This window comes from Indicator indicator, chromosome 1, assembly GCF_027791375.1.
Source record: "Indicator indicator isolate 239-I01 chromosome 1, UM_Iind_1.1, whole genome shotgun sequence".
In the NCBI taxonomy this organism is placed as follows: Eukaryota; Metazoa; Chordata; class Aves; order Piciformes; family Indicatoridae; genus Indicator; species Indicator indicator.
Window position 1 is genome coordinate 130,509,643 of NC_072010.1, and position 24,981 is coordinate 130,534,623.

Sequence of the window (24,981 nt, forward strand, 5' to 3'; positions counted from 1 at the left end):
CACAGGGCCCTGCCCAGCCAGCACTGCTGCTCCTGGCTTCCTCCAGGAGAAAGAAATCAAACTGTGGCTATCAGCTTTTCTAGGAAGAGACTTTCTGGTTTAAGGTTACCAAGGAAGCTTTGCTGGTGGTCTATGCTGGTGACCATCTCCACCAGACAACCCAACTGGGACATCCTGGAGGCTGAGTGTGCCACAACTTCCACACTGTCCCTTCAAAGGAAGGATTTGAATCTCCAGGGTGATTCTAAGCAGTAGACACTTCACTAACACTTAGATACACAGCACACAGGGCTAGCAGAGGCCTGTATGCCACAGCCTCCAGCCTTCCACCCCTGTTTGCCAGCCCTTAGCTAATCCAGAGCTTCACCTAGACACTGCTGGATCTGTCAGGATAACCAAGTAATGGACTCTGCAGCTCAGAGTGAAGGACACGACCAGCCCCTGTGCAAGGGGCTCCACAGCCCCACTCAGGAACACTACTGCATGTCTGCTCACTCCCCTGGATACAGGTAGGGCCAGGAGCCTAAACTCACTTTTACAACACAAGCCTGAGAAGTCTGCACCCAAAGCTGCCCAGTCTGTCTCACCAGATACAAACTGAGATCTTGCAGAGCTCTTTTTCATGCCACAAAGAACATCAACCCCTTCCAACTAATTTTTTTTTTTTTTTACTGTAGTTTGGACCTTTACACTTTCCCATCCAGATGAGAGCATCCTAGAGGGGAAAGCTGACTGCTTTACTGGCCAAGAAGCATTCTGATGTAGGTCAGTTTCCTGGGGAAATGCTTCATCTTCAGTAGGCTCAGTGGCAAAGGAACGAAAAAAAGTAGAGTGCTGGTTTTTTACACCCAAAAAAGCAGAAACCTGCTGTCCCTGTTTGCCCCAGCTCTGTCCACAGCCCTTCCATGCCAGTGCTGGGGGGGTGGGGGTTGGGGAGGGCAATGCACATGCATCCTTCGCATGGAAAAATAGTTTTTTTTTTTTGTTGTTGTTGTTGTTTTTTAGTTTGTTTGTTTAAACAAAAAAAATGAGGCAGATGTGCAACACAGTTGTGGAAAATTTATAGTTGAAGCTATTTCCAAGCTGCTATGCAGCCTGCTGTACCACATGGGAGTCCAGTAGTTCTAAGAAAATACAGATATGGTAGAAAAAGTAAGAAAATTGGGTTTGGTTTGGGGTTTTTTTGTTGATTTTTTCTTTTTTTTTTTTTTCACCACAAAAACCAAATAGTTACCACCAACAGAGAAAGTGATACACAAAATAGAGCTCTCAGGACAGTGTTTACACTTGGCTTTTAGTCTCCAGCCTGGGTGCCAGCGGGAGTGGGGCTGAGGGAGAGAGTCCGTGGGGAGCCGCCGGCTGGGCAGGGCCCCGGCGGGGGCTGGATGCCAGGCTCCAGCTCCGGGGGGCAGCTGAGGCTGCAGGACTGAAGCACCTGCACAGCCAGGTCCACGTCCGCGTCCCGCAGGGACACCTGCTCCTTCAGCACCTCCACCTTCTCGTTCAGCTCGTTCCTCTCCGTCTGCAGGGCCCTGCACAGCTTCTCCAGCCGTTCCAGCTTGATCTGGAAGCCTTTGTACTCCTTATCTCGAACTGTTTTCTGCAGAACAAAAAGAACAGCAAACAAGACAAAACTCCGAGATGAGCTGATTTTGGGGGTGGGGTTGTTCAATGGCTGAGAAGGAGCTCCACTACTGCAGCCTGAACATGAATCACAGAACCACAGAATTGTCAGGGTTGGAAGGGACCTCAAGGCTCAGCCAGTCCCAAACACCCTGCCATGGGCAGGGACACCTCACACCACAGCAGGTTGCTCACAGCCACATCCAGCCTGGCTGCAAAACCCTCCAGGGATGAGGCTTCCACCACCTCCCTGGGCAACCTGTGCCAGTCTCTCATCACCCTCATGGGGAACAACTTTTTCCTAACATCCAATCTCAATCTGCCCTCCTCTAGCTTGGATTCATCCCCCTCAGTCCTATCACTCCCTGACACCCTCAAAAGTCCCTCCCCAGCTTTCTTGTAGCCACCTTCAGATCCTGGAAGGCTACCAGAAGGTCTCCTGGGAGCCTTCTCCTCTCCAGACTGCACAACCCCAACTCTCTCAGTCTGACTCCAGTAGGTCAGATTTCAGCAGTAGTAGAGCACATTTCCACTCTACATTCAGAGTTTGCCTTTCAGCCTGAACATGAAATCTGAACCCAGTAGGTCAGATTCCAGCAGCACCAGAGCAGATCTCCTCACTACATTCAGAGTTCACCTAAGCTGGGGTGGCAACAAACAGCTTTAGAGAGCAGTCAGAGCTAGAACTGCACAACACTGCTTTCAAGAGTGGGCTGAGCATCACTGAGGAGCCTTATCTGCAGGCCCACAGATCAGTCAGTTACAACCCAAACAATGGCAGCTGCAGGAAACAGAGGGCCACACAAGTGGGGAATCCAGGCCAGAAGGTATCACCCTCAAGGCTCTCCTGAGGCTAGCTCCTTAAAAGAAGAGAGATGAGCAGAGCTCTAGCAGACCACCCCAGGATGGCTTAGTAATGTCACACCTAACCTACATGAACCAGACACTGCAGGCAGAGCTGTTTGCCCTTGCCCTGTGTGCAAACCCTGCTGGCTCCTTCCTTGCTGCACTACAGGTAAGGAATGGCACAGCAGCAAGGCAGGGAGGTCCCTGATCCTTTATTTGTGGTTATTTCCTTCCTGTCAGGCTCAGAGATTTCAAACAGATCCCTCTTAGAGCACTGACTCAGCTCTGCTCAGCACATCAAACCACAGGCAATTCATTCAGCTTTCAAGATTTCATATCCCAGCCATGAAAAAGGAAGCAAGGAAAGATGAGGCTAACTTTTTCATGTTATGACTGCAGATTGCTGCAGCAGCTTTTCATTTTCCATGCATGAGGAGAACAGCAGCAACCACACAACAGGAAACATAAGGCAGACAGTGCAAGGAGAGGCTGCTGCAGATTGAATTTCCAGGTGCCTGGAAATGACCTGTCTGCAGCTGTCTAGGACACAGACTCCAGTCTGGCCACACTGCTGCTTGAAAGAGAGCTTACCTCCTCAGCCATCTGCAGCAGAGCCTTGTTGTTGTTCTCCCATTTGGTACGCCACACGATGGTCTCCTTCTCCAGCTTCTTAATTTTCTTTGTCATCTGCAAAAGATGAAAAAAAGATTTTATTTTGGGGCTGCTCTTGTAGTGCAGGGAGGCTGACATCAGGTTCAATAAGGCAAAGTGCAAGATCCTACACATAACCTGGGGCAGCCCTTGCAATCAATCCAGGCTGGAGGATGAGGAGATTGAGAACAGCCCTGCAGAGAAGGACTTGGGGGTGCTGGTGGGGAGAAGCTGGACAGGAGCCATCAGTGGGCACTGGCATCACAGAAGGCCAAGGGCAGCCTGGGCTGCATCCAAAGCAGTGTGGCCAGAGCTGGAGAGAGAGGATCCTGCCCCTCTGCTCTGCTCTGGGGAGACCTCACCTGCAGGGCTGGGTCCAGATCTGGGGCCCTCAGCACAGGAAGGACATGAACCTGATGGAGAGGGTCCAGAGGAGGGACACAGAAATGGTAAGGGGGTTGGAACACCTCTGCTGTGAGGCCAGGCTGAGGGAGCTGGGGGTGTTCAGCCTGGAGAAGAGAAGGCTCCAGGTAGACCTCAGAGCAGCCTGCCAGGACCTGAAGGGGCTCCAAGAAGGCTGCAGAGGGACTGTGCCCAAAGGGCTGCAGGGACAGGAGCAGGGACAAGGGTTTGAAAGGAGAGCAGAGCAGATTGAGATTGGATGTGAGGAACAAATTGTGCAGCAGAAGGCTGCTGCCACACTGCAAGAGGTTGGCCAGGGAGGCACCTGAGGCCCCATGGCTGGAGCTATTTCAGCTGGAGAAGGCTGTGAGCAAGCTGCTCTAGTGGAGGATGTCCCTGCTGAGTGCAGGGATGACCTTTGGAGCTCCCTTCCAACCCAACCCATTTTGTGGCTCTACATCAGTAACTCAATTTTTTAGTGTTACTTTTCAAGCCCAGCTTGACCAAGTTCTCTTACAGAGGAGCCTTTCTGCACAAAATCAAGCCCACCAATAAAGACTCTGAATTGGAATATAACAAGACTGAGTCTTAAAAACCACCAAAGAGAGCAGCAGCCTTCAAGTACAAGTAAAAGCTGCAGGAAAATGTTTTAAAACATAAGCACCAGCCAAAGGACTGAGAAGTGCTGTGTGCCTTCAGGAAACTCTGAAATTGGGGTTTAGATGTTAGGCAATGCATCAAAACTCAGAAATATGACCAATCCTGCTGCCCCACCTCATGATCCAAATGAAATCCCAAGCTGCATTTTCAGTAGGCAAACACTGCCTTAGCATTTCCAAAGCACCCTCCAGGAGCATCCATTGTTATATACTTTCTGAAAGTAAGTAATCCTCTGAATACCTTCTCCATTTCTTGCCTGAAGGTTGTAAAGAGCTCATTGCTTTTTGCCATGGTGGTCTGGAACTCCTCAAACTTATCCATGTAAAGGGAAAGCTGTTGGAAAAAGAGGCAGAAAACATTTGTCTGAGCAGCTGTATATAAAGAAAGATGTTAAGGTACAAGACAAAAATCAATCAGAACAGCAGAAAATGAACTTTTTCATATACTAATCCCTCTCGATTTGAGGAGCAGGCAGAACTGGTCTGAGAACAAATCACAGTCCAGGGTCCTGCATGAGCCTCTGGCCAACCCCAGGCACAAATCCAGGCTGGGTGCAGTGAGGTGAGAGCCGCTCTGAAGAAAGAGCTTTGGTGGCGCTGACCAGCTCCCGAGGAGCCAGCAGTGCCCTCCTGCAGCCCAGCAGGCAGCTGTGTGCTGGGCTGCAGCCAGAGGAGTGTGGGCAGCAGGGCAGGAGAGGGAATTCTGCCCCGTGGCTCTGCTCTGCTCAGACCTCACCTCCAATCCTGCCTCCAGCTCTGGGGTCCCCAGCAGAAGGGCACAGAGCAGCTGGAGAGAGCCCAGCTCCAGCAATTCAATGTTTAGCACCTTCCAGTAACAGCAGCCTGAGGATGCATCAAAAAGCAAGGACAAAGTGTCAAGTCCTCACAAATTAACCCTTCCAATATAAGGCCTAATTAAAACTATCACCCAAATCCTGCCCACAAGCAGTCCACTGCATCAGCTGAAGGATGCAGCTGCACTCAGTGAGCTCACTGCAGCCACAACTCTGGGTGCTTTGATTTTGGAGGAACTGTTACTGAAGACCACCAGCTAAAGAAAAAACCCCACAAATAAAAGGTACCTGCTGCTTCAGCTGAGCTTCCTGTTGCTTCATCTGTTCACATTTGTGTCTGGATTCAGTAGCTTCTTTTAGCAGCTAGAACACAAAGCAAAAAGCCAAATTGTGAAGGAAGTGCTGTGAGAACGGCTTCAACAGAGCTGGGGTCAAACATGCAATGTTAGCCTCACCTTGTGCTCTCCACAGGGCCTTTTATTACACTTTACTCTCATACACCTGCTGTGAGGCCAGGCTGAGGGAGCTGGGGGTGTTCAGCCTAGAGAAGAGAAGGCTCCAGGGGACCTCAGATTGCCTGCCAGTACCTGAAGGGATCCTGCAGGAAGGCTGCAGAGGGACATTTCCTGAGGGTGTCTAGAGACAGGACAAGGGGAAATGGTTTGAAGCTGAGGGTTAGAGTGGAGCTGAGGAGGAAGATCTTCAGTGTGAGGGTGGTGAGATTCTGGAAGAGGCTGCCCAAGGAGGTAAATAAACAAACACAAACTGTAGAACAATAGAATCAGAGTGGTTACATTGGAAGGGAGCTCCAGAGAGCATCCAGTCCAACCCCCTGCACTCAGCAGGGACATCCTCCACTAGAGCAGCTTGCTCACAGCCTTCTCCAGCCTCACCTTCACCATCTCCAGCCAGGGGGCCTCAGCTCCCTCCCTGGCCAACCTCTTGCAGTGTGGCAGCAGCCTCCTGCTCCACAATTTGTTCCTCACATCCAATCTCAGTCTGCTCTGCTCTCATTTCAAACCCTTGTCCCTGCAGCCCTTTGGAAACAGTCCCTCTGCAGCCTTCTTGGAGCCCCTTCAGGTCCTGGCAGGCTGCTCTGAGGTCTCCCTGGAGCCTTCTCTTCTCCAGGCTGAACACCCCCAGCTCCCTCAGCCTGTCCTCAGAGCAGAGGTTCTCCAGCTCCCTGATCATCTTTGTGGTGTCCTCTGGACCTGCTCCATGAGGTCCATGGACATTAAACATGACAGGCATCATACACATGTCAAACTTAACCTTCAAGGCTTGCTGTTGAGCTCCCCCCTGACTGTCAGAAGAGCACAAAGTGCTGCATGGCAGGGCTGGGCTCTGTCCTGTCTCTCACCACACACACACAAGGCACTTACAAACTCCCTCTCCCGCTGATGCTTTTCCTCTGCCTCTTTGATGAGCTGGGTGGTTTGCTGCAGTTTGGCATCCACCAGTTGCTGCTGTAGCTCTTTATGTTTGAACACTTTATCAATGTGCTGAGGAAGAAAGAAGACAATCACATCAGTCAAACAGGAACAGCCCTCTGGGCAATGAAAGGGAGAGAACATCTCTGGGGAGTTGCAGAGTGTTTAGGAGCTTCATGCAGGAGTGGCCAAAGCTTTAGCTGCACTTTGTCTCCCTTTCTCTCCAGACAGAATTGCACTTTTTTGTCCTTCAGAGAAGCCAGATGGGTACAATGCTGGCAGCCTCTTCATACCAGGCATTTCAAAAAGCCTGGAGCAAGTACTTCCTTCTGAACTTGGTGTAGCCACCTTTAATCCTTGGTGTACTTTGTTACTGCAACCCCAGGGACCAGCACAGGGTGGGGCGAGCAGCACAGGGTAGGGAGACCTGGGGAGCCTGGTGGGCAGGAGGATGCCCATGAGCAGGCAAGCTAGGGTAGAGTTAGACTGCCTGTTAGGAAGAAATTATTTAGAGTGACGGTGTTGAGACCCTGGAACAGCTTGTGGCTGTCTCCTGCCTGGGGGTGTTGAAGGCCAGGCTGGGCGAGGCCTGGAGCAGCTGACTCTAGTTGAGAGGTGTCCCTGGGCATGGTGGGGAGGTTGGATGAGCTGAGCTCTGAGGTCCCTTCCAACCTGAGCCATGCTATGAAAGCTGCCCAGAGAATGTGGAATCTCTGTCTTGATAGGTGTTCAGAACTGGGCAAAGTGTCAGCAACCTGAGCAGACTTTCAAGCTGTTCTGAGTTGGATAAACAGCTGCCAGAGGTTATTTCCAACTGCAGTATGGATGAATATTTGAAATCCCACTAAATGATCATTTCACATTATAATGGGAGGGCACTTCAGAATTATTATTTGTCTCTTATTTGGTTTTGGTTCACTAAGCTTTTGGGAGGGTTTGTAGACTCCTTGTCAAAGAGGGAGCTAAACTTCAAGCAGTTCCATAGCTAAGCTTAGTTTGCTAGTTCTAAAGGTTTTAGAACCACAGAGTGTGAGGGGCTGGAAGGGACTTCCAGAGAGCATCCAGTGCAAGCCCCCTGCCAGAGCAGCAGCACCCAGGGCAGCTCACACAGGAACACAGCCAGGGGGTTTGCAATGGCTGCAGACAAGGAGACTCCACAACCTCTCTGGGCAGCCTGCTCCAGCCCTCTGCCACACTCACAGGCAAAAAGCTTTCCCTTCTCTTGCCCTGGCACCTCCTCTGCTCCAGCTGGCACCCAGTGCCCCTTGTGCTGTCCTTGGCCAGCCCTGAGCAGAGCCTGGCTCTGTCCTCCCCACACTGCCCTGCACATCTTTCTCCCCAGCACTGAGGGCAGCCCTCAGTCTCCTCTGCTCCAAGCTCCAAGCCCCAGCTGCCTCAGCCTGGCCTCACAGGGAGATCTTCCACTGCCTGCAGCAGCTTGGGGGCTCTGCCATGGACTCTCTCCAGCACTTCCCTCAGCTCCTTCTTCACCTGAGGTGCTCAGAACTGGAGATTCCAAATGTGGCCTCCCCAGAGCAGAGGGGCAGAAGAACTTCTCTGACCTCCTCCCCACAGCCCTTCCGATGCAGCCCAGGATGCCCTTGGCCTTCTTGGCCACCAGGGCACATTGCTGGCTCAGAAGCATCCTTTTGTCCACCAGCACCTCCAGGTCCCCTTCCCCTGTGCTGCTCTCCAACAGCTCAGACCCCAACCCATCCTGCTCCATGGGGCTGTTCTTTCCCACATGCCAGACTCTGTGTGGCCATTCAGTCTAGGTGCCTCCAAAGAGAAAGCAGGGAGATGAGACCTCCAGTGTCTCTAAACTAGGACACCTTGGCCTTGCTGGAATTCATTCAATTTCTGCCCACCCAACTCTGCAGCCTGTCCAGGTCTCCCTGAATGGCAGCTCAGCCTGAAGGGGTGTCAGCCACTGCTCCCAGTTTGCTGCCAGCTGGCAGTGCCCTTGGCCAGGCCACAAGCAACAAGAACCACTTCCAGCACGACGGTGTGCAGCATTCCAGGGTTTTCCCCCTCTGCCCTTTCAGCACTTCCCTGCTGAGCAGCAGTGCAGGGGCAGCAGAGTGCCTCACCTCTTCTCTGAGTGCATACTGCTCGATCAGCTTCTTGAGCTTCTCGCCCAGCTCGATGTTCTCCTGCCGCAGCTTGGCGTTGTGCACGTCGTGCTGCTCCAGCTGCGCCTGGATCTCGTTCAGCGTCAGCTGGAAGTGGGCAGTGGCTTCTTTCCGCCTCTCCTCCTCCTCTCGGGCCTGCTGCAGGTTCTCCTCCTTGTGAGGGGATAAACAGCAAGGTGCTCCAGTCAAAGAGTGCACCTCCCCCTGCTCGTGTTTTAGCCACAGACACAGCAGGGATTCGCTGCTGTAGAGCTTCCAGCTCTGCCCTTTCAGAGGTGCTATGAGCTACACTCACAACCTGCTACACAACTCCTCATGTGAAGAACCTAATTCTAAGGCTTCTAGAAGCTCTAGAGCTTCAAGCTCTACCCTTTCAGTTACTGTTGGCTACCAGTCACAACCTGCTACCACAACTACTCATATGAAGAACCCAATTCTAACACTTCTAGAAGCTGTAGAGCTTCAAGCTCTGCCCTTTCAGAGGTGCTATGAGCTAGTCACAACCTGCTACCCCAACAAATTGTGGTGTACAACTTGTTCCTCACATCCAATTTCAATCTGCTCTGCTCTCATTTCAAACCATTGTCCCTGCTCCTGTCCCTGCAGTTCTTCGGGAACAGTCCCTCTGCAGCCTTCCTGCAGGCTCCCTTCAGGTCCTGGCAGGCTGCTCTTAGGTCTGCCTGGAGCCTTCTCTGCTGCAGGCTGAACACCCCCAGCTCCCTCAGCCTGTCCTTGCAGCAGAGGTGCTCCAGCCCCTTGATTATCTTCTGACATAATGAAGGTGTTCTTGATACTCTGCAACGGGAAGTGGGGAAAACCCCCACTTGGGAGCTGAACTACCCCCACACTCTTCACCCTGAAATCAGGTACACTTATGCCACATGGCATTCATCTTCTGCAGGCACAGGTGGTAAGCCCAGGCTGCCTGTGAGCAGCAATCCCTAGGGAAGCTTTCCAGCAGCAGTAGTGCTGTGACTGCAGGTGACTGAACTGACCTTCAGAGTCTTGTTGTGCCGCTGAAGCTCTCGGCAGAGCGATTCCAGCTTGCTGCGTGCCAGGATGGCCTTGCTGTGCTCACTCTGCAAGTGGACCTTCTCCTTCACAACCTGTGCTTGCTTCTTCTGCAGTATCTTCATCTGCTTTTGGACGTTCCGGCTCTCCTCCAGCTAGCACCAGAGAGTGGATTTGTTAGATCAACAGAGGAGAAGCTCCAGGACCAGACTGAGCAAGCTGCTAACATGGCAGAGGAGAGCAAGGCAAATTTATTCATTTTTTAATAATAATTATTACTATTTTATTTTGGGGTTGGAAGGAACCTCCAAAGGTCATTTAGCCCAACCTGCTCTGCATTAAGCAGGGACATCCTCCGCTGGACCAGGTTGCTCAGAGCCCTGTCAAGCCTCACCCTGAGTATCTCTGGGAATGGGGCTGCAACCACCTCCCTGGGCAACCTCTCAACATTTCATTTCACTAAGACTACCCCAAGTGGATCTGAAAGAGAAGCTCCCCTCACCCTGCAGACAAAACCCACACACATTCCAGATCCAAACCCATCTGCCTTTGAGCAGCAGGGATCCCAGCCCTGCTGACCAGGGGCTATCAGCTTGCATCCAGCCCCAGGCTTAGGCCTAGTCTTGAGAAAGGAGAACATGGCAGATAAAATTCCAAGCCAGCTGAGAGTGGCTTTTCAACAAGTCACAACTTTTTCTGTTCTCTTATCTGTGAGGTACACACAGCCCTTTATCCTACAGGTCTGGGGCTTATTATCAGAAAGAACCCCCCTAGAACTGCATTCTGTTTGCTGTCAGCAGCAGCTACTACCCAAGGGCAGCAGTAACTGAGAGGAGTTTGTAAAATGGGAAGGGATTCCAGAGAGGAAGAGACACAGCTAAGCAGCTCTGGCCAATCCAATCCAAACACTGTTAAATCTGCACAGCCCAGACCCATCTTGATGGCTTCAGAGATCCAAAGTCTCAACCACTTGAAGCAAACTTCCTGGAGGCTGTTTGGTTGGCAGATGACAGCAGTGAACTTTGTCTGCAGTGCTGACTTCAACATCAATTCTATGGTTATCCAGAGAACAGAAGCTTCTTGCATTCACATCAAGCTGAGAGTAAATTCCATTATCCAGGATTTCTGGATGTTACTTGGAGTCTGATCTTTGTAAAGAAGGTTTAATGCTCAGTGTCACACTGCTGAGTGCCTCAGCCTTGGGACACCACAGGAAAGGGCTGGCATGGAGGAACATCAGCAGGACAGAAGAGTAACACAGTGCTGATTGTCTGACAGGGCTCAAAATAAGGCTGAAGCACAGGAGAGAGGGAAAAATAAAAGGACCTCCATGACTGCAGTGAACTAAATGTGTATTTCATCTGGTTTAAAAGAAAGGGAATATTTTGATATCCCAACATGAAAAGGCCTTTTCTTGGGTGGCCAGAAAAAACACTTCAAGTGGCTGTGGTGTCTGCATACTTATGAAGCTTCAGGCCTGTGCCACCATGAGACACATCACCAAGGATGCAAACCTTCCTGCAGCACAAATTGATCTCCTGATAGATTCCAAATTAGGAAGAAAAAAAAAAAAAGAATTGTGGAAGCTCTTTTCTCAAGAGAGGAATGCCTACCTTTACTGGACAGGCAGCACTGGAAAACCTGACAGTGAGCTTTAAAGAGGATGGCAGAGCAGCACTGTTAGGTGCCCTGCCATCAAGAGTTTGAAACCTCTGCTGGCATTGAAGCTGACTCCTATGCCAGTGGCTCACCACCACCAGCATGAAGGAAAGGAACATCAACAGGTCCAACCTAAGCTTTCCAAGAGGAACAGAGTGTTTCTAAGACTCATTCAGCTAGAACAGAGCCACTGATTGTTACACCCTGACAAGCTGCCACCCAACTTCCCAGCACCTCTGGGCATCCTGGGGACAGCAAGTGGCTCTCTAGGGTGGTGACTACCTACAGATTGGGAACGCTTCCTCTGCCTACAGGATTTGGATACTCTCCTGGGAGGGAAAAAAGACAGAATGTGAACACGTCTCTCCTGAGAGCCAAACTTCCTGAAGGAAACAATTACAATTCATTTGGTCTAACTGTTTTCAGCAGGAAAACTCAGGGTGAAAAACACAGAATGGTTTGGGTAGGAAGGGAGCTCCAGAGGGCATCCAGTCCAACCCCCTGCACTCAGCAGGGACATCCTCCACTAGAGCAGGTTGCTCACAGCCTTCTCCAGCCTCACCTTCAACATCTCCAGCCATGGGGCCTCAGCTCCCTCCCTGGCCAACCTCTTGCAGTGTTGCAGCAGCCTCCTGCTGCACAATTTGTTCCTCACATCCAATCTCAATCTGCTCTGCTCTCCTTTCAAACCCTTGTCCCTGCCCCTGTCCCTGCAGGCCTTTGGGAACAGTCCCTCTGCAGCCTTCTTGGAGTCCCTTCAGGTCCTGGCAGGCTGCTCTTAGGTCTGCCTGAAGCCTTCTCTTCCCCAGGCTGAACACCCCCAGCTCCCTCAGCCTATCCTCATAGCAGAGGTGCAGGTTCATATTCACATAAAGCATCCTGAACAACCCCAGTTCCACCAGGTCCAAGTCCTTCCTATGATGAGGGCTCCAGGGCTGGACGCAGAGGGGCAGAATTGTCTCTCTTGATCATCTTTGTGGCCTGCTCTGGACTCACTCCAGCAGCTCTGCATCCTCCTCATGCTAGGGACAGCAGCACTGGAGACAGGACTGGAGGTGAGGTCTCACAAGAAAGCTCAACTTCTTTCAGAAGAGCTGTGCAGCCCTGATGGTGATGTCATTATCAGAGAGATTTTCATATGTAACATACTGCACAGCTACAGAAGGAAACCCTGAAGCTTTAGTCAAGCTGCTCAGCTCTGTCTTTACTTCTGCATTAATTGTTTAATTACCAATATGGAGGGCAAACACACACAGAGCATTGCCAGGTTTTCTGCTCTTGTCTGTCCCTGCCTCAAGGGCAACAAGCCAAGCATTCAGACTTGTCCCCAGGCATGTTCTGAGAAGTGAACTTAGAAACTTCTTTCCCCACCAATTAATAACAGAATCAATTCTCCTTTCTCCCATTTTGGGTTGGGAATGCACTCTATGATCAAGTACTGCTGGCACTTTTCCTTTTTTGTTTGCTAATAAAGGAATTTTTTCTTTTCTATTTCTCTGAATGACCACAAAGCCAAATCAAACCTGCATCTTTCCAGCTTCTGTTACACCCCAGGAGTTAAATGTAAGTGAGCCTGTTTTCCCCCCAGACCTTGGTATCACAGCATGTTCCTTCCCTTTCCCCTGGAGGACAGAAATGACAGATTGCTAGCACAAAAGCAACAGACAGGAACTAAGAAAACAATGACTCCTAAAAGAAACTCCTCAGCTTTTGTGTTAATCCTAATGTTCTGCTTCAGCACCAAGTTCTCACAATCTATTTTTCCTCTCTGGATGTAGGCAGCCACGTAGAAGGGAAATGGCTACATGCAAGTTTGGCTGAAGCACTACTCAGAAGCCTGAGCTTTTTTTTCTTTTTAGCTACTAAGACTGTGAAATAACCAAACCCTTTGACTACCCTCTGTTAGAAGCTCTCCCATGCCACAGCGAGCACCACCCATTGCTAACTTCACAGACTGCTTACCAGATCAGCATACTTCTTGCACAAAGCTGCCAGTTTTTCCTCTGGAGTAGAGAGTGTGTTCAAGGCTTGCATTAATAATAGCACTTCTTTCCCTAGGAATTGGATGAAAGACAACCAGCAATGAGAAATAAAGAAATAACCAAGTAACAACAAGAACAAAACCACAGCAGAGAAGCAGCCTGTCTCCAGCAGCAAAATAGAGAGCCAGGAGAAATTAGTGTTAGTGAAGTTATTCTCTGGTTTGGTAGCTGCATAATCCTAACAGATGACAAGCAGGCACAAGGCTTGGCTCAGTGCCCTCTGCACTGGGTAAAAAGCTGGCTGCAGGCCAGGACCAAAGACTGGCAGAGAATGGAACTAAACCTGCCTGGTGCCCAGGCAGCAGTGGTGCCCCCCAGGGCTCAGCACTGAGGCCTGTCCTCTTCAATGTCTTTACCAATGCTCTGCAGGAGGGGATTGAGGCAGCCTCAGTGAGTTTGTGGTTGGCACCAAGCTGGGTGGCTGTCAGTCTGCTGGAGGGTAGGGAAGCCTGTACAGTGGGATCTGGACAGGTGAGAGCCATGGGACAAGGCTCACTGGATGAGGTTCAACAAGGCCAATTGCCAGGCCCTGCACATGGGTCACAAGCACCCCACGGGGAGCTACAGTCTTGGGGATGTGTGGTTGGAAAACTGCAACTGGGAGAGGGACCTGGAGGTGTTGGTTGGCAGTCACTGAACATGAGCCAGCAGTGCCCAGGAGGCTTGGGTTAGAAACAGGGAGGACAGAAGGGCCAGGAGGTGACAACCCCCTGTGCTCAGCAGCAGCAGGGACAGGAGGTGACATCCCCCTGTGCTCAGCAGCAGTAGGGACAGGAGGTGACATCCCCCTGTGCTCAGCTCTTTTGAGGCCACAGCTCGAGTGCTGTGTTCAGCTCTGGGCTCCCCACTCCAGGAAGGACATTGAGGGGCTGGAGCCTGTCCAGAGAAGGGCAATGAGACTGGAGAAGGGCCTGGAGACCCTGGGCTATGAGGAGGGGCTGAGGGAGCTGGGGGTGTTCAGGCTGGAGAAGAGGAGGCTGAGGGAGACCTCATTGCTCTCTCCAGCTCCCTGAAGGGAGGTTGGGGTGAGGAGGGGGCAGCCTCTGCTCCTTGGTGACAAGGGACAGGAGCAGAGGAAATGGTTCCAAGCTGCACCAGGGGAGGTTCAGGCTGGATGTCAGGAAATATTTCTTCAGTGGAAGGGCTCTCAGACATTGGAATGTTCTGCCCAGGGCAGTGCTGGAGTCACCATCCCTGGGGTGTTGAAGCAGTCTGTGGAGCTGGTGCTTGGGGACATGGTTTAGTGCTGGGTTGAGGGTTGGACTGGATGAGCTTGGAGCTCTTTTCCAACCATCAGATAGATTCTGTGATCACAGTAAGAATAAATCTGCCTTGCCTGTGTGCCATTACACAACTTGGATAGCAACAGCTATTTTAATCTTAAAACCACAAAAGTATTTGTTGTTTTGTAACTTCTACTAGCACAGATAAAACCTGACAGAGCGATATTTGAAAAGTCTAAGTGATGCTAATAGAAGATATTCACAGGAGTGCTTTTAATAAACCTTTGGAATTTCAGTATCAGTGCTTGGGTAGCACTGAACAGCACAACCCCCAACTGAAAAGTTAATCCAACAACTGGAAAGTTACAAAATCTGATTGTCAATGATGATATTGTTCAAGTTCCTGTAAGAAAACAGCACTCCAGGCTGAAGGATATCCATGAAGGACTCTTCCTGAGCAGCAGTGCACATTTTCTCAGGATGTCCTGGTAGGGGGAACAAGCCTGGGCTCCAGGGTAAACTTGAGGCAAAGGCAGAGCAAAAGCATAGAGAATCTCAAAGCCACTTAGAACCTCAAGGCTGCAGAGAACATACCCAAAGTTTTCTCTTTGTGTTTTTCACTGTCTGGGTCCTGCTGGCCATCCGGAGGATCAGTCCGAGCTTCTTCCCTCCCAGGAGTCTCCTCACGAGAGTCCTGAGAGCAGCAGGAAGAGAGCACTGGCTGCCTTCTGTCCTCTGTGGGGCACTCAGCGTCTTCCACCACTCCTGCCTTTGCCAGGCCGCAACAGCCGGGCTGGGCAGGCTGCAGGGCTGCAGCAGGCAGCTGGCTGCACCTGCTGCTCCCCAGCTGGTCCTGGGCATCCAGCCCCAGCTCCTCACATCCAGCTGCAGCTTCCATGGCACTGCCACCCAGCTTCAGAAGGGAAAGGAAAAAGCCAACAGTCAGGAAAATGGATGGAAAATGAGAACTTCCAACCTGCTTTTGTGTGGACAAGGGAAGTGCCACTGGGATCCAAGCTAAGCCAAGGTCATCATAACTGATGCCAGGGATAACCAGCTGGTTACCAGCAGCCTGCCTGCCTGCCCAGCTGGTTAAGTCTGTACACAGAATGAGCTTAAGTAGTAATAAACCAACACAACACGTCAAAATATTAATTACATTAATTAGTTCATTATGAAGCAACTTCAATACCTTGGCATTGCAAAAAAGCAAAACAAAAATGATAGGTGAAAAGTGGCATCCCTCAAGGGTCTGTACCGGGACCAGTGCTTTTCAATACCTTCATCAGGGATATAGACACTGAAATTGAGGCCAACACAGCCAACACCAACAATGTATTGTGGACTTTTGAGGCTGTCAGGTAGGGATAGGACTGGGGGCAATGGAGCAAAACTAAAAAGTGGGGAGATTCAGATTGGATGTTAGGAAGAAGTTCTTCCCCATGAAGGTGGTGAGACACTGGAACAGGTTGCCCAGGGCTGCTGGAATCTGACCTACTGGGTTCAGATTTCATGTTCAGGCTGAAAGGCAAACTCTGAATGTAGAGTGGAAATGTGCTCTACTGCTGCTGAAATCTGACCTACTGGAGTCAGACAGACTGAGAGAGTTGGGGTTCTGCAGTCTGGAGAGGAGAAGGCTCCCAGGAGACCTTCTGGTGGCCTTCCAGGATCTGAAGGTGGCTACAAGAAAGATGGGGAGGGACTTTTGAGGGTGTCAGGGAGTGATAGGACTGGGGGGGATGGAGCAAAACTAGAAGTGAGGAGATTGAGATTGGATGTTAGGAAGAAATTCTTCCCCAGCAGGGTGGTGAGAGACTGGCAGAGGTTGCCCAGGGAGGTGGTGGAAGCCTCATCCCTGGAGGTTTTTGCAGCCAAGCTGGATGTGGCTGTGAGCAACCTGCTGTGGTGTGAGGTGTCCCTGCCCATGGCAGGGGGGCTGGGACAAGATTAGCCTTGAGGTCTCTTCCAACCCTGACAATTCTATGGTTCTACAGACAGACAAGGAGTGTTACAGTTTGTGTTTGATTTATTTACCTATGAGTGTGAGACATATTTCAACTCCCAATTTGCTCAGTGTGCTTGGCAGAGTTATTAAAAAAAAACCAAACTCCAACAAATAGCATTAAACAGTGTAAAAAAAACTATCAGCTTCACTGTTCTCCATACTTGAAGCATGTTCCTTGCTTCAAACCTTATCTCAAGGCAGATGCATTCCTGAGAAGATGGGATTTGTCCCATCTCTTTTCACAGAGGACACTAAGCTTTTTAACTGCATATCATCTCTACAGATGTTAAGGAGCAACTTTGGAGTTCTGAAGGAAGATTCACTTTGAAGTGCTCCTGGCAAGTGTGGAAGTGATGCATGTGCTTTGTGGACATTTCTCACTCATGTCAGACAATGCACTTGAGAAATGCCTGCTGCAAAGCTAAGGCAGAAACAGAGCTGCTGCAACAAATAATCAGCTCCAGCACTGAACAGCTGAATTTTTATACCTGTAAAACACAGACTTAAATTTTTTTTTTTTCCCTTATGTTGTCTTAAACTGTGGGGCTCCCCAGGAGCTTGCAATGGTCCCTGGCAGCCCAGAGCCAGCTGTGTGCTGAGCTGCATCCAGAGCAGGGAGAGCAGCAGCACAGGGAGGGGATTCTGCCCCTCTGCTCTGACCCCACCTGCAGCACTGCCTCCGGTTCTGGGGCCCCCAGCACAAGAGGGACATGGAGCTGTTGGAGAGGGTCCAGAGAAGACCACAACGACCAGAGGATGGATAACCTCCCCTGTGGGGACAGACTGAGAGAGTTGGGGCTGTTGAGCCTGAAGAAGAGAAGGCTCCAGGGAGACTTCAGAGCAGCCTTCCAGTACCTGAAGGGCCTCCAGGGGAGCTGGGAAGGGACTTTTGACAAGGGCTGGGAGTGGCAGGATGAGAGGGAATGGACTGAAGCTTGAGGAGGGCAGACTGAGACTGGAGATGAGGAAGAAATTCTTTAGAGTGAGGCTGGTGAGACTCTGGCACAGGTTGCCCAGAGAGGTTGTGGATGCCTCCTCCCTGGAGGTGTTCAAGGCCAGGCTGGATGAGGCCTTGAGCAACCTGGGCTGGAGGGAGGTGTCCCTGCCCATGGCAGGGGTTTGGAACTGGATGATCTTTAAGGTCCCTTCCCACCCAAACCATTCCATGAATCTATGACTTCCACTCACACAGGAAAGCCTTAGCCCTTAATGTTTAGGGTCAGCTAAACAAACAAGATGCTTCTTTAAAAAAAAAAAAAAAAAGAAAGAAAAACCAAAAAAAGGACAAGAGATGGAAATAAAGCAGAGCTCACAACTTTTCTGTAGGCACCAACGGCTGGGAACTGTGGCACAGCCCTCCTCTAAAACCACGAGTCACACTGAAGCTGAAGGCACCATGTCACATCCCATTGCCAAGACAGGGAAGCTCAGAGGTGTGTGAACAGAAGATGACACCAGGGCAGAACTGCAGCACCACCAGCACAGCTGAAACTTGCAGTTTTCCCATCACACAGAACATGAACTTCTGACTCAGAAACTCATGCCCAAGAAGCCTGGCAGAGGCAGGGAAAGCCTGCTCTGGTTTGGCAGAGTATTCCTAGACTCTTCATTTGGAAAGCAGAGCACTGAAATGCCAAGGACTCCGAGAAGCAGCAGAGAACTGCCTGGCTGCAGCTGTGATTACACACTGAACAGAAGCAGTGCCCAGGCAGCTCTCCTGCTGTCGCTGTATCGCCCTTTTTCACTCCTGCCACTGTGTTTGTGCTGCAACACACTTCACAGCCAGGTCAGTACCTCAGCCCAGCGCACTGCTCAGCAACAGCCAATCCTGTCAACCAGAAGTGCTGGCACGGTGGCAGGAGGGAAGCCAGAGCATGAGAACCACTGAAAAGAAGAAAAAGTCAATCACAGCCAGCACACAAGGAACTAAACAAAACCCACCTTCCCCTCACCACAGGCAGGCTGTTAACACTGAGCGCCGAAGCACTGGAATGCTGTCAGCAAGATGGCGTTCAGGGGGATCATCCTAGAATGGCTCAGGCTGGAAGGGACCTCAGAGCTCAGCTCCTCCAACCTCCCCTCCATGCCCAGGGACACCTCTCACCTAGACTCAGCTGCTCAAGGTCTCATCCAGCCTGGCCTTCAGCACCCCCAGGCAGGAGGCAGCCACAGCCTCCCTGGGCAGCCTGTGCCAGACTCTCACCAGCCTCACACTCAACAACTTCTTCCTCAGCTCCACTCTAACCCTGCTCTGCCTCAGCTTCAAACCATTTCCCCTGGGCCTGTCTCTAGACCCCCTCAGCAAAAGTCCCTCTGCAGCCTTCCTGCAGGATCCCTTCAGGTCCTGGCAGGCAGCTCTGAGGTGCCCCTGGAGCCTTCTCTTCTGCAGGCTGCACACCCCCAGCTCCCTCAGCCATTCTGTGATTTTTCACCTGAAATACAGAAGTCTGTCCTTGCCTGACAGGGGCACCAAGAGCCAGATTTCCTGATTGTGACTGAGAATTTTCTGCACTAGCTATCACTGTAGGTACTAAAACATAACCAGGAGTCTAAACAGCTTCCTTACACTTTTACCTGAAGAGGCTTTCACATTTGATCTGTTTCAAGCTTCAAGCTGGAGTGTGGCACTAGGTAAATGTCACACTGAGAATGCCAAGCACCAGACCATCACTGCAATTGCCCTCCCTGCCTGAGATAATGGTCACAACAACCAAGTACAACATCTATCTCATCAGCTGAACATTGCAGCCAGGACAGAGCCCTTCCCCAGCAGCACATTGTATAACAGTGCTGATTCAGTACTGACTGAATGAAAAAAGAACAAAACCAAACCAAACCACCCCACCAAAAACCTTCTGAAATCACTGCTGCCTCTTCTAGATGCTCTCAGGCTCCAGCAGGCTTCCAACCTTCTACTAGGCTTAGTAAGAGATGGTTTAGAGTCTGATGGACCCGAATGAGATGCTGACATAACTGAGTTTTCTGTGAATGCTGCACAGACAATCTCCCACTTCAGAGGACCAGAAAAATCTTTACCAAAATCCCGAATTCTACCATAAGAAAACAAAAAAACAGATCCTTGCCACCTACCTAGTGGTGAAATTAGCTATTAGAAGGTGCTGACACATCTAACCAACATCTTCAGGTTATTTAAAACAGAGTTACAGGGCTGTACTGCTGCCTGGTGGTGTTCCTCCCCAGGTGCAAAACTCTGACCTTGTCCTTATTGAGCTTCACCAGCGTCCCCTTTGCCCAGCTCTGCCTTGGATGGCAGCAATTACTCAACCCTTCCCTAACACACTTCTGTAGTCTCTTATTTAAAGAAACCATAATGAGTAGGTACACCAACATCTGTCATAGAACTTACAAAATTACAATAAGCACTGGCATTAATCCAGCAAAACATCTCCTGCATTGGTAATAGCAGCACTTGGCCTGGACACGGCAGAGAGTCTTAAACCCCTTAGCCTCTGGAACAGCTAACACCATCAAAAAACATCCTGGAAGATCTAGAGCAGACACATGTAAACAAAAGAGATGTTCACAACCACAAGACAACCTAAACAGACAAGGAAATAATCATTTCTGCTCACCACTGGCCTCCACAACAACATCATTCAGTGTATTCTCAAACTTCTCACAGAGGAAAAACCTTCTGCAAAAATCTATGTCCTAGTTATCATGAATCAGAGAGTGCCAGGGGCTGGAAGGGACCTCCAGAGAGCATCCATCCAAGCCCCTGCCAGAGCAGCAGCACCCAGGGCAGCTCACACAGGAACACAGCCAGGGGGCTTTGCAATGGCTCCAGACAAGGAGACTCCACAACCTCTCTGGGCAGCCTGCTCCAGCCCTCTGCCACCCTCACAGGCAAAAAGCTTTCCCTTCTCTTGCCCTGGCACCTCCTCTGCTCCAGCTGGCACCCAGTGCCCCTTGTGCTGTCCTTGGCCAGCCCTGAGCAGAGCCTGGCTCTGTCCTCCCCACACTGCCCTGCACATCTTTCTCCCCAGCACTGAGGGCAGCCCTCAGGCTCCTCTGCTCCAAGCTCCAAGCCCCAGCTCCCTCAGCCTGGCCTCACAGGGAGATCTTCCACTGCCTGCAGCAGCTTGGGGGCTCTGCCATGGACTCTCTCCAGTACTTCTGCGAGCTTCTTCTTCACCTGAGTGGCTGCCTTCAGAGCTGGACACAAGATTCCAGATGTGGCCTCTCCAGGGCACAGCAGAGGGGCAGGAGAACTTTACTGACCTACACACCACAGCTCTTCTAAGCCATCCCAGGCTGTGCACCAATAAATAACCAGACACCCTTCATCACCTTTTATGTAATGACTATGGCAAAGTCCAGATGTAACCTCAGCAGAGCAGAGGGGCAGGAGAACCTCCCTGGACCTCCTCCCCACAGTTCTGCTAATGCACCCCAGAATCATTCTCATTCTCAATAGCAATTTTTCTTAATACAAATGAAATAAATGTGATCATTAATAGACATAAAATCACCACAATAGATGTAAGATAGCCATTAATGTAAATAAGACAGCCACAGCCATTCTCAGGATTGATTTTATCAATGACTTCTCCATAAAAACTCACATTTTGGGCTATTACAAAATTTAGGCTTGAATATTACGGCAGGTGCACCCTCCTGCCCTGCTCTAGTCACATTAATTCAGGTGCTTCTGACCACAGGACTACCTTAGGGGTAATTTCTCCATGCAGTACTTCCCTGTCCTGTGCTCATTGACCTGGATGAGCCTAATTATACCTCTCTGAAAAAAAACATGCTGGTCTCCGAGGTGGCTTCCCCACTGAACTAAGAGCTTAGTTTTGAGATCAGAATATCATTTCAAACCAACATTTCACCCTGTTCCCTCATTCTATTAAAAATTACCTCCTATGCACTCTTTATCTGCCTTCAAACACCAGGCTGGGGCACCCACATAGCTCATCAGTTTCAAAGCCTGGCAAGGTTAGAAGTCACACCACAGCAGGAGGATGATTAAGACCTACTGGGGAAATGTTTTATCTTTAGAAGTCAACCCAGGGCCAGCATTAGCAGAATTCCACCATTAATACTGTTGGCCTAACATTCAAAACATACTCTGTGAAGCTGCTTTACACACAATCTCACATGACCCCTGCTTATGGTCCTAACTGTTTTCTCTCACCATTTCCAGCCTTCTTACGGTTCTTACAGCCACCTCAGAGTCATAGAATGGTTTGGGTCAGAGGGGACATTGAAGACCATCCAGTGCCAACCCCTGCCACAGGCAGGGACACCTCCCACCAGCCCAGGTTGCTCAAGGTCTCATCCAGCCTGGCCTTGAACACCTCCAGGGAGGGGACAGCCACAGCCTCTCTGGGCAACCTGTGCCAGAGTCTCACCAGCCTCACTCCAAAGAATTTCTTCCTCATCTCCAGTCTCAATCTGCCCTCCTCAAGCTTCAATCCCTTCTCTCTCATCCTATCACTCCCAGCCCTTGCCAAAAGTTCCTCCCCTGCTCTCCTGGAGCCCCTTCAGCTACTGGAAGGCTGCTCTGAAGTCTCCCTGGAGCCTTCTCTTCTCCAGGCTGAACAGCCCCAACTCTCTCAGCCTGTCCCCTAGGGTAGGTTCTCCAGCCCTCATTGTCATCTTCCATGCTCTCCTCTGCACCCTTAAGCCCTTCTTGAACACCCAAACCACTTCCAGACTTGTCCAAAATGAAGTTTCAGAGAACAAAAGTTAATTTCCTTATACACTCTCTGTGTTTAATGACTAAAGGGAGATCCCTCCAAGTATCTAAGCCAAAATCCTGGGAAAACCTAACCTCTTCCTACTTCCTTGGCCACAGAAGACATTGCTGCTTTTAAAAATAGATTTTTTTGTTTAACCTCAAACAATTTCAAAGGGGAAAAAATTGACTTGGATAATTTTTCTTCTTTGTGTTCTGGAAAAAAATATATTAGAAAGAGCTTTTCCCTGCTTTAATTTAAGACATTAAAAACATTTCCTTAAAATCATAGGGGAAAAAAATTCCTTGGAGGAATCCAAAGATTAAATGGAAGCTTTCAGAGCATTTTTACATGCAGGGCAAAAGACTGCAACATTTCCCCAGCAATTTTTCAAGGCAAGCATCTCCAGACAGGTGCTAATTAAGAGAACATCTAATAGAGCATGAATCACTTCTGCAACTGAGGTTTCACTTCCTCTTTACTCCAAACCTAATAGTTTTCTAGTCACCCACAGTACAATTCTGGGAAAAAAAAAAAAAAAAGCAGGATAGACAAGTTCTGAATTCCCAATGCAAACAGGTCACAAGGAACCTAAAAATAAAGAAGCTCCTGTGCACCAAGGCAGGGGGAGGGAGATCTTCAAGAGATTACTGAAGGATTTTTAATTCACAAACAAGAACAAAAAAATAAGTTCCAAGTAAAATTTGCTTCTTCCCTGCCATGTTTCATCCTTCTCAAAATTTAACTCCTAGTTGCTGTGGGTATGATGATGCAACACAGAGATGCTGGTTTGGTTAGGAGGGTTGCATTCTGGTTTTCTCATCACCATCTGCTTTCAAAGCTGAAAGTAAAGAACTTCAGAGAACACACAGATATTTTTTCATTGAGGAAAATTAGCTCCACAGCCTCCCAAATCTCTCTCCAGCAGCCAAAACAGCACAAGAAGCATCACAAAGTTACTGTTTTGTGCCACAAGGAAAAGGTTACCACAGAAAAAGCCTCTTCAGTTTGTGGCAGGACAGGGGATGAGATACTAAAGTGCCAGGTGAGGCTACCAAGGCAGTTCCATCACACCAAACGTTGTGCTGATATTACACAGAGCAGCTGAATTTACAGCAGGTTTTCCATCTCTGCCGTTTGGTGCCCAGGAAGATGCATGTGAGGCTTTTCCTACATGGGTGCACAATCAGAAATCACTGTAAAGTCACCACAGACACCAGCACGTCGCTGACTTCGGGGTCGTTTGGCCAGAGGGTAGGGGGAAAGACATCATCACAGGTTATTTATACGTATTTAGGAAAATAAGGAAACACTCTCGACGCCCCAACAAGCTCACTGGGCCACGGGCGGGCAGGCAATAAGGGAGGGAGGGAGGCGAAGCCGCCGCTCCTCCCAGGGGCGCCTCGCACCTCAGCCGCACCGCCGGGCCCGTCCGCTGGGCGATGAAACATTCCGGGCCGCCCAGCGGAGCCTCGGGGGGCCCCGCAGAAGCGGGCAAGGCCGGGCAGAGCCCGCACCGGCGGCGGCCGAAGCGCGGCGGCACCACCACCGCCACCACCCCCGCACCGGCTCCCGCCACGTGCAGCTGGTCCCCAACGGCCCGCCGCGTGCGCCCGGCGGGAACGCCGCCAGACCCCCGGGAGCGGGGCAGAAGGGCCACCCCCACCCCTGCCAGGGGAGCGCTGCTCCCCGGGGACTGTGCCGAGACACCCCCGCCCCGACACACACCCGCGGCTGCAGCAAAAGGTTCGGTGACAGGGGAAGGGGAGCGCAGCCTGGCCTGCCGGGCACAGGCTGCCGAAAAAAAGGGAGGCGGCGGGCGCACCACCTGTCCCAGTTCCGAGCGCCCGAGCTGGCCCCGTCCGGGGAGCGCGGAGGCCGCATGGGTACGGGGGTAGGCGGGGAACGAGGTTCTACAAGCCGGCAAGGCGGGGAAGGGGAGCGCCCTCCCCTCCGGGCCTATCTGCGCGCCGCCCTCACCTCCGGGCTGCCGCTCGGGGTCACCGCCGCCTCCTCGCCGCTCTGGCTGTGGCGCCGGCTCCGTCCCGCCGCAGCCGCGCTGCCGCCGCTGCTGCCTCCTCCGCGCGCTGCCTCCGCTCCGCGCGTCGCCATGATGTGACGGCAGCATCCAAACAAGCTGCCGAACCGCGGCACACCGGAAGCTGTCCCTGCGGGCCCGCCCCCTCTCCCGACGGCGCCAATCGCCGCGCAGCCCTCTGCCTCACGTGGGAAGCTGGCGCCCTCCCTCGCCCGCGGGTCCCCGAGGCGCTGCCGGGGCGGCAGGGTCTTGTGTGCTCCCCGGAGTGAGGGGGGAACTGCGATTCCCAGCTTGCTCCGCGCCCAGGCCGGCTCGGCCCAGCATGCACCGCGCGGCTCCCCGGCGCTCAGGCCTGAGCGGGGCCTGCCGGGAGAAGGAGTCCGGGTTGCCGCGGGGTGTGCCGGGAGATGTAGTCCTGCCCGCCTGGGCCGAGCGGCGTGGAGCGCGGCGGGAGCGGCGGCAGGCTTCAGCGTTATTGACCGAGGAAGCTTTGCCCCGTCCATCCCTCCAGCTTTATTCCGGCCTTTCTGGTAGCAACGATTGCTTTTGTCACGGCTTTGAAGCCGTGGCCAGCGGCCGAGCGTTGGGTGGTTCCCGCGAGCCAGCTGTGGTCAGCGGAGCTCTGCTGCTCCTGAGGGAAAAGTAGGACGTGTGTCAGGAAACGGAGTTGCACAAGGAAGTTTGGGGAAGTTTTGCACATGTAGCCGAGGCCAGGACTGCAAAGAGGACATCTGGTTGGGCTGGCACGGCTGGAGGAGTCT

The 24,981-nt window shown here is 51.3% G+C and overlaps 1 protein-coding gene across 1 annotated transcript; it reads right to left on the bottom strand.

The window, feature by feature from the left end:
• Positions 1–1,294: 1,294 nt before the first annotated feature.
• On the bottom strand, positions 1,295–24,544 carry TXLNG (taxilin gamma). Its single transcript, XM_054397118.1, is given in 12 exon segments — positions 1,295–1,600; positions 3,061–3,156; positions 4,423–4,515; positions 5,264–5,338; positions 6,358–6,477; positions 8,496–8,690; positions 9,533–9,703; positions 13,170–13,261; positions 15,067–15,385; positions 24,163–24,336; positions 24,339–24,450; positions 24,516–24,544. Coding segments are annotated over 12 exon segments (1,782 nt in total).
• Between the last annotated feature and the right edge of the window lie 437 nt (positions 24,545–24,981).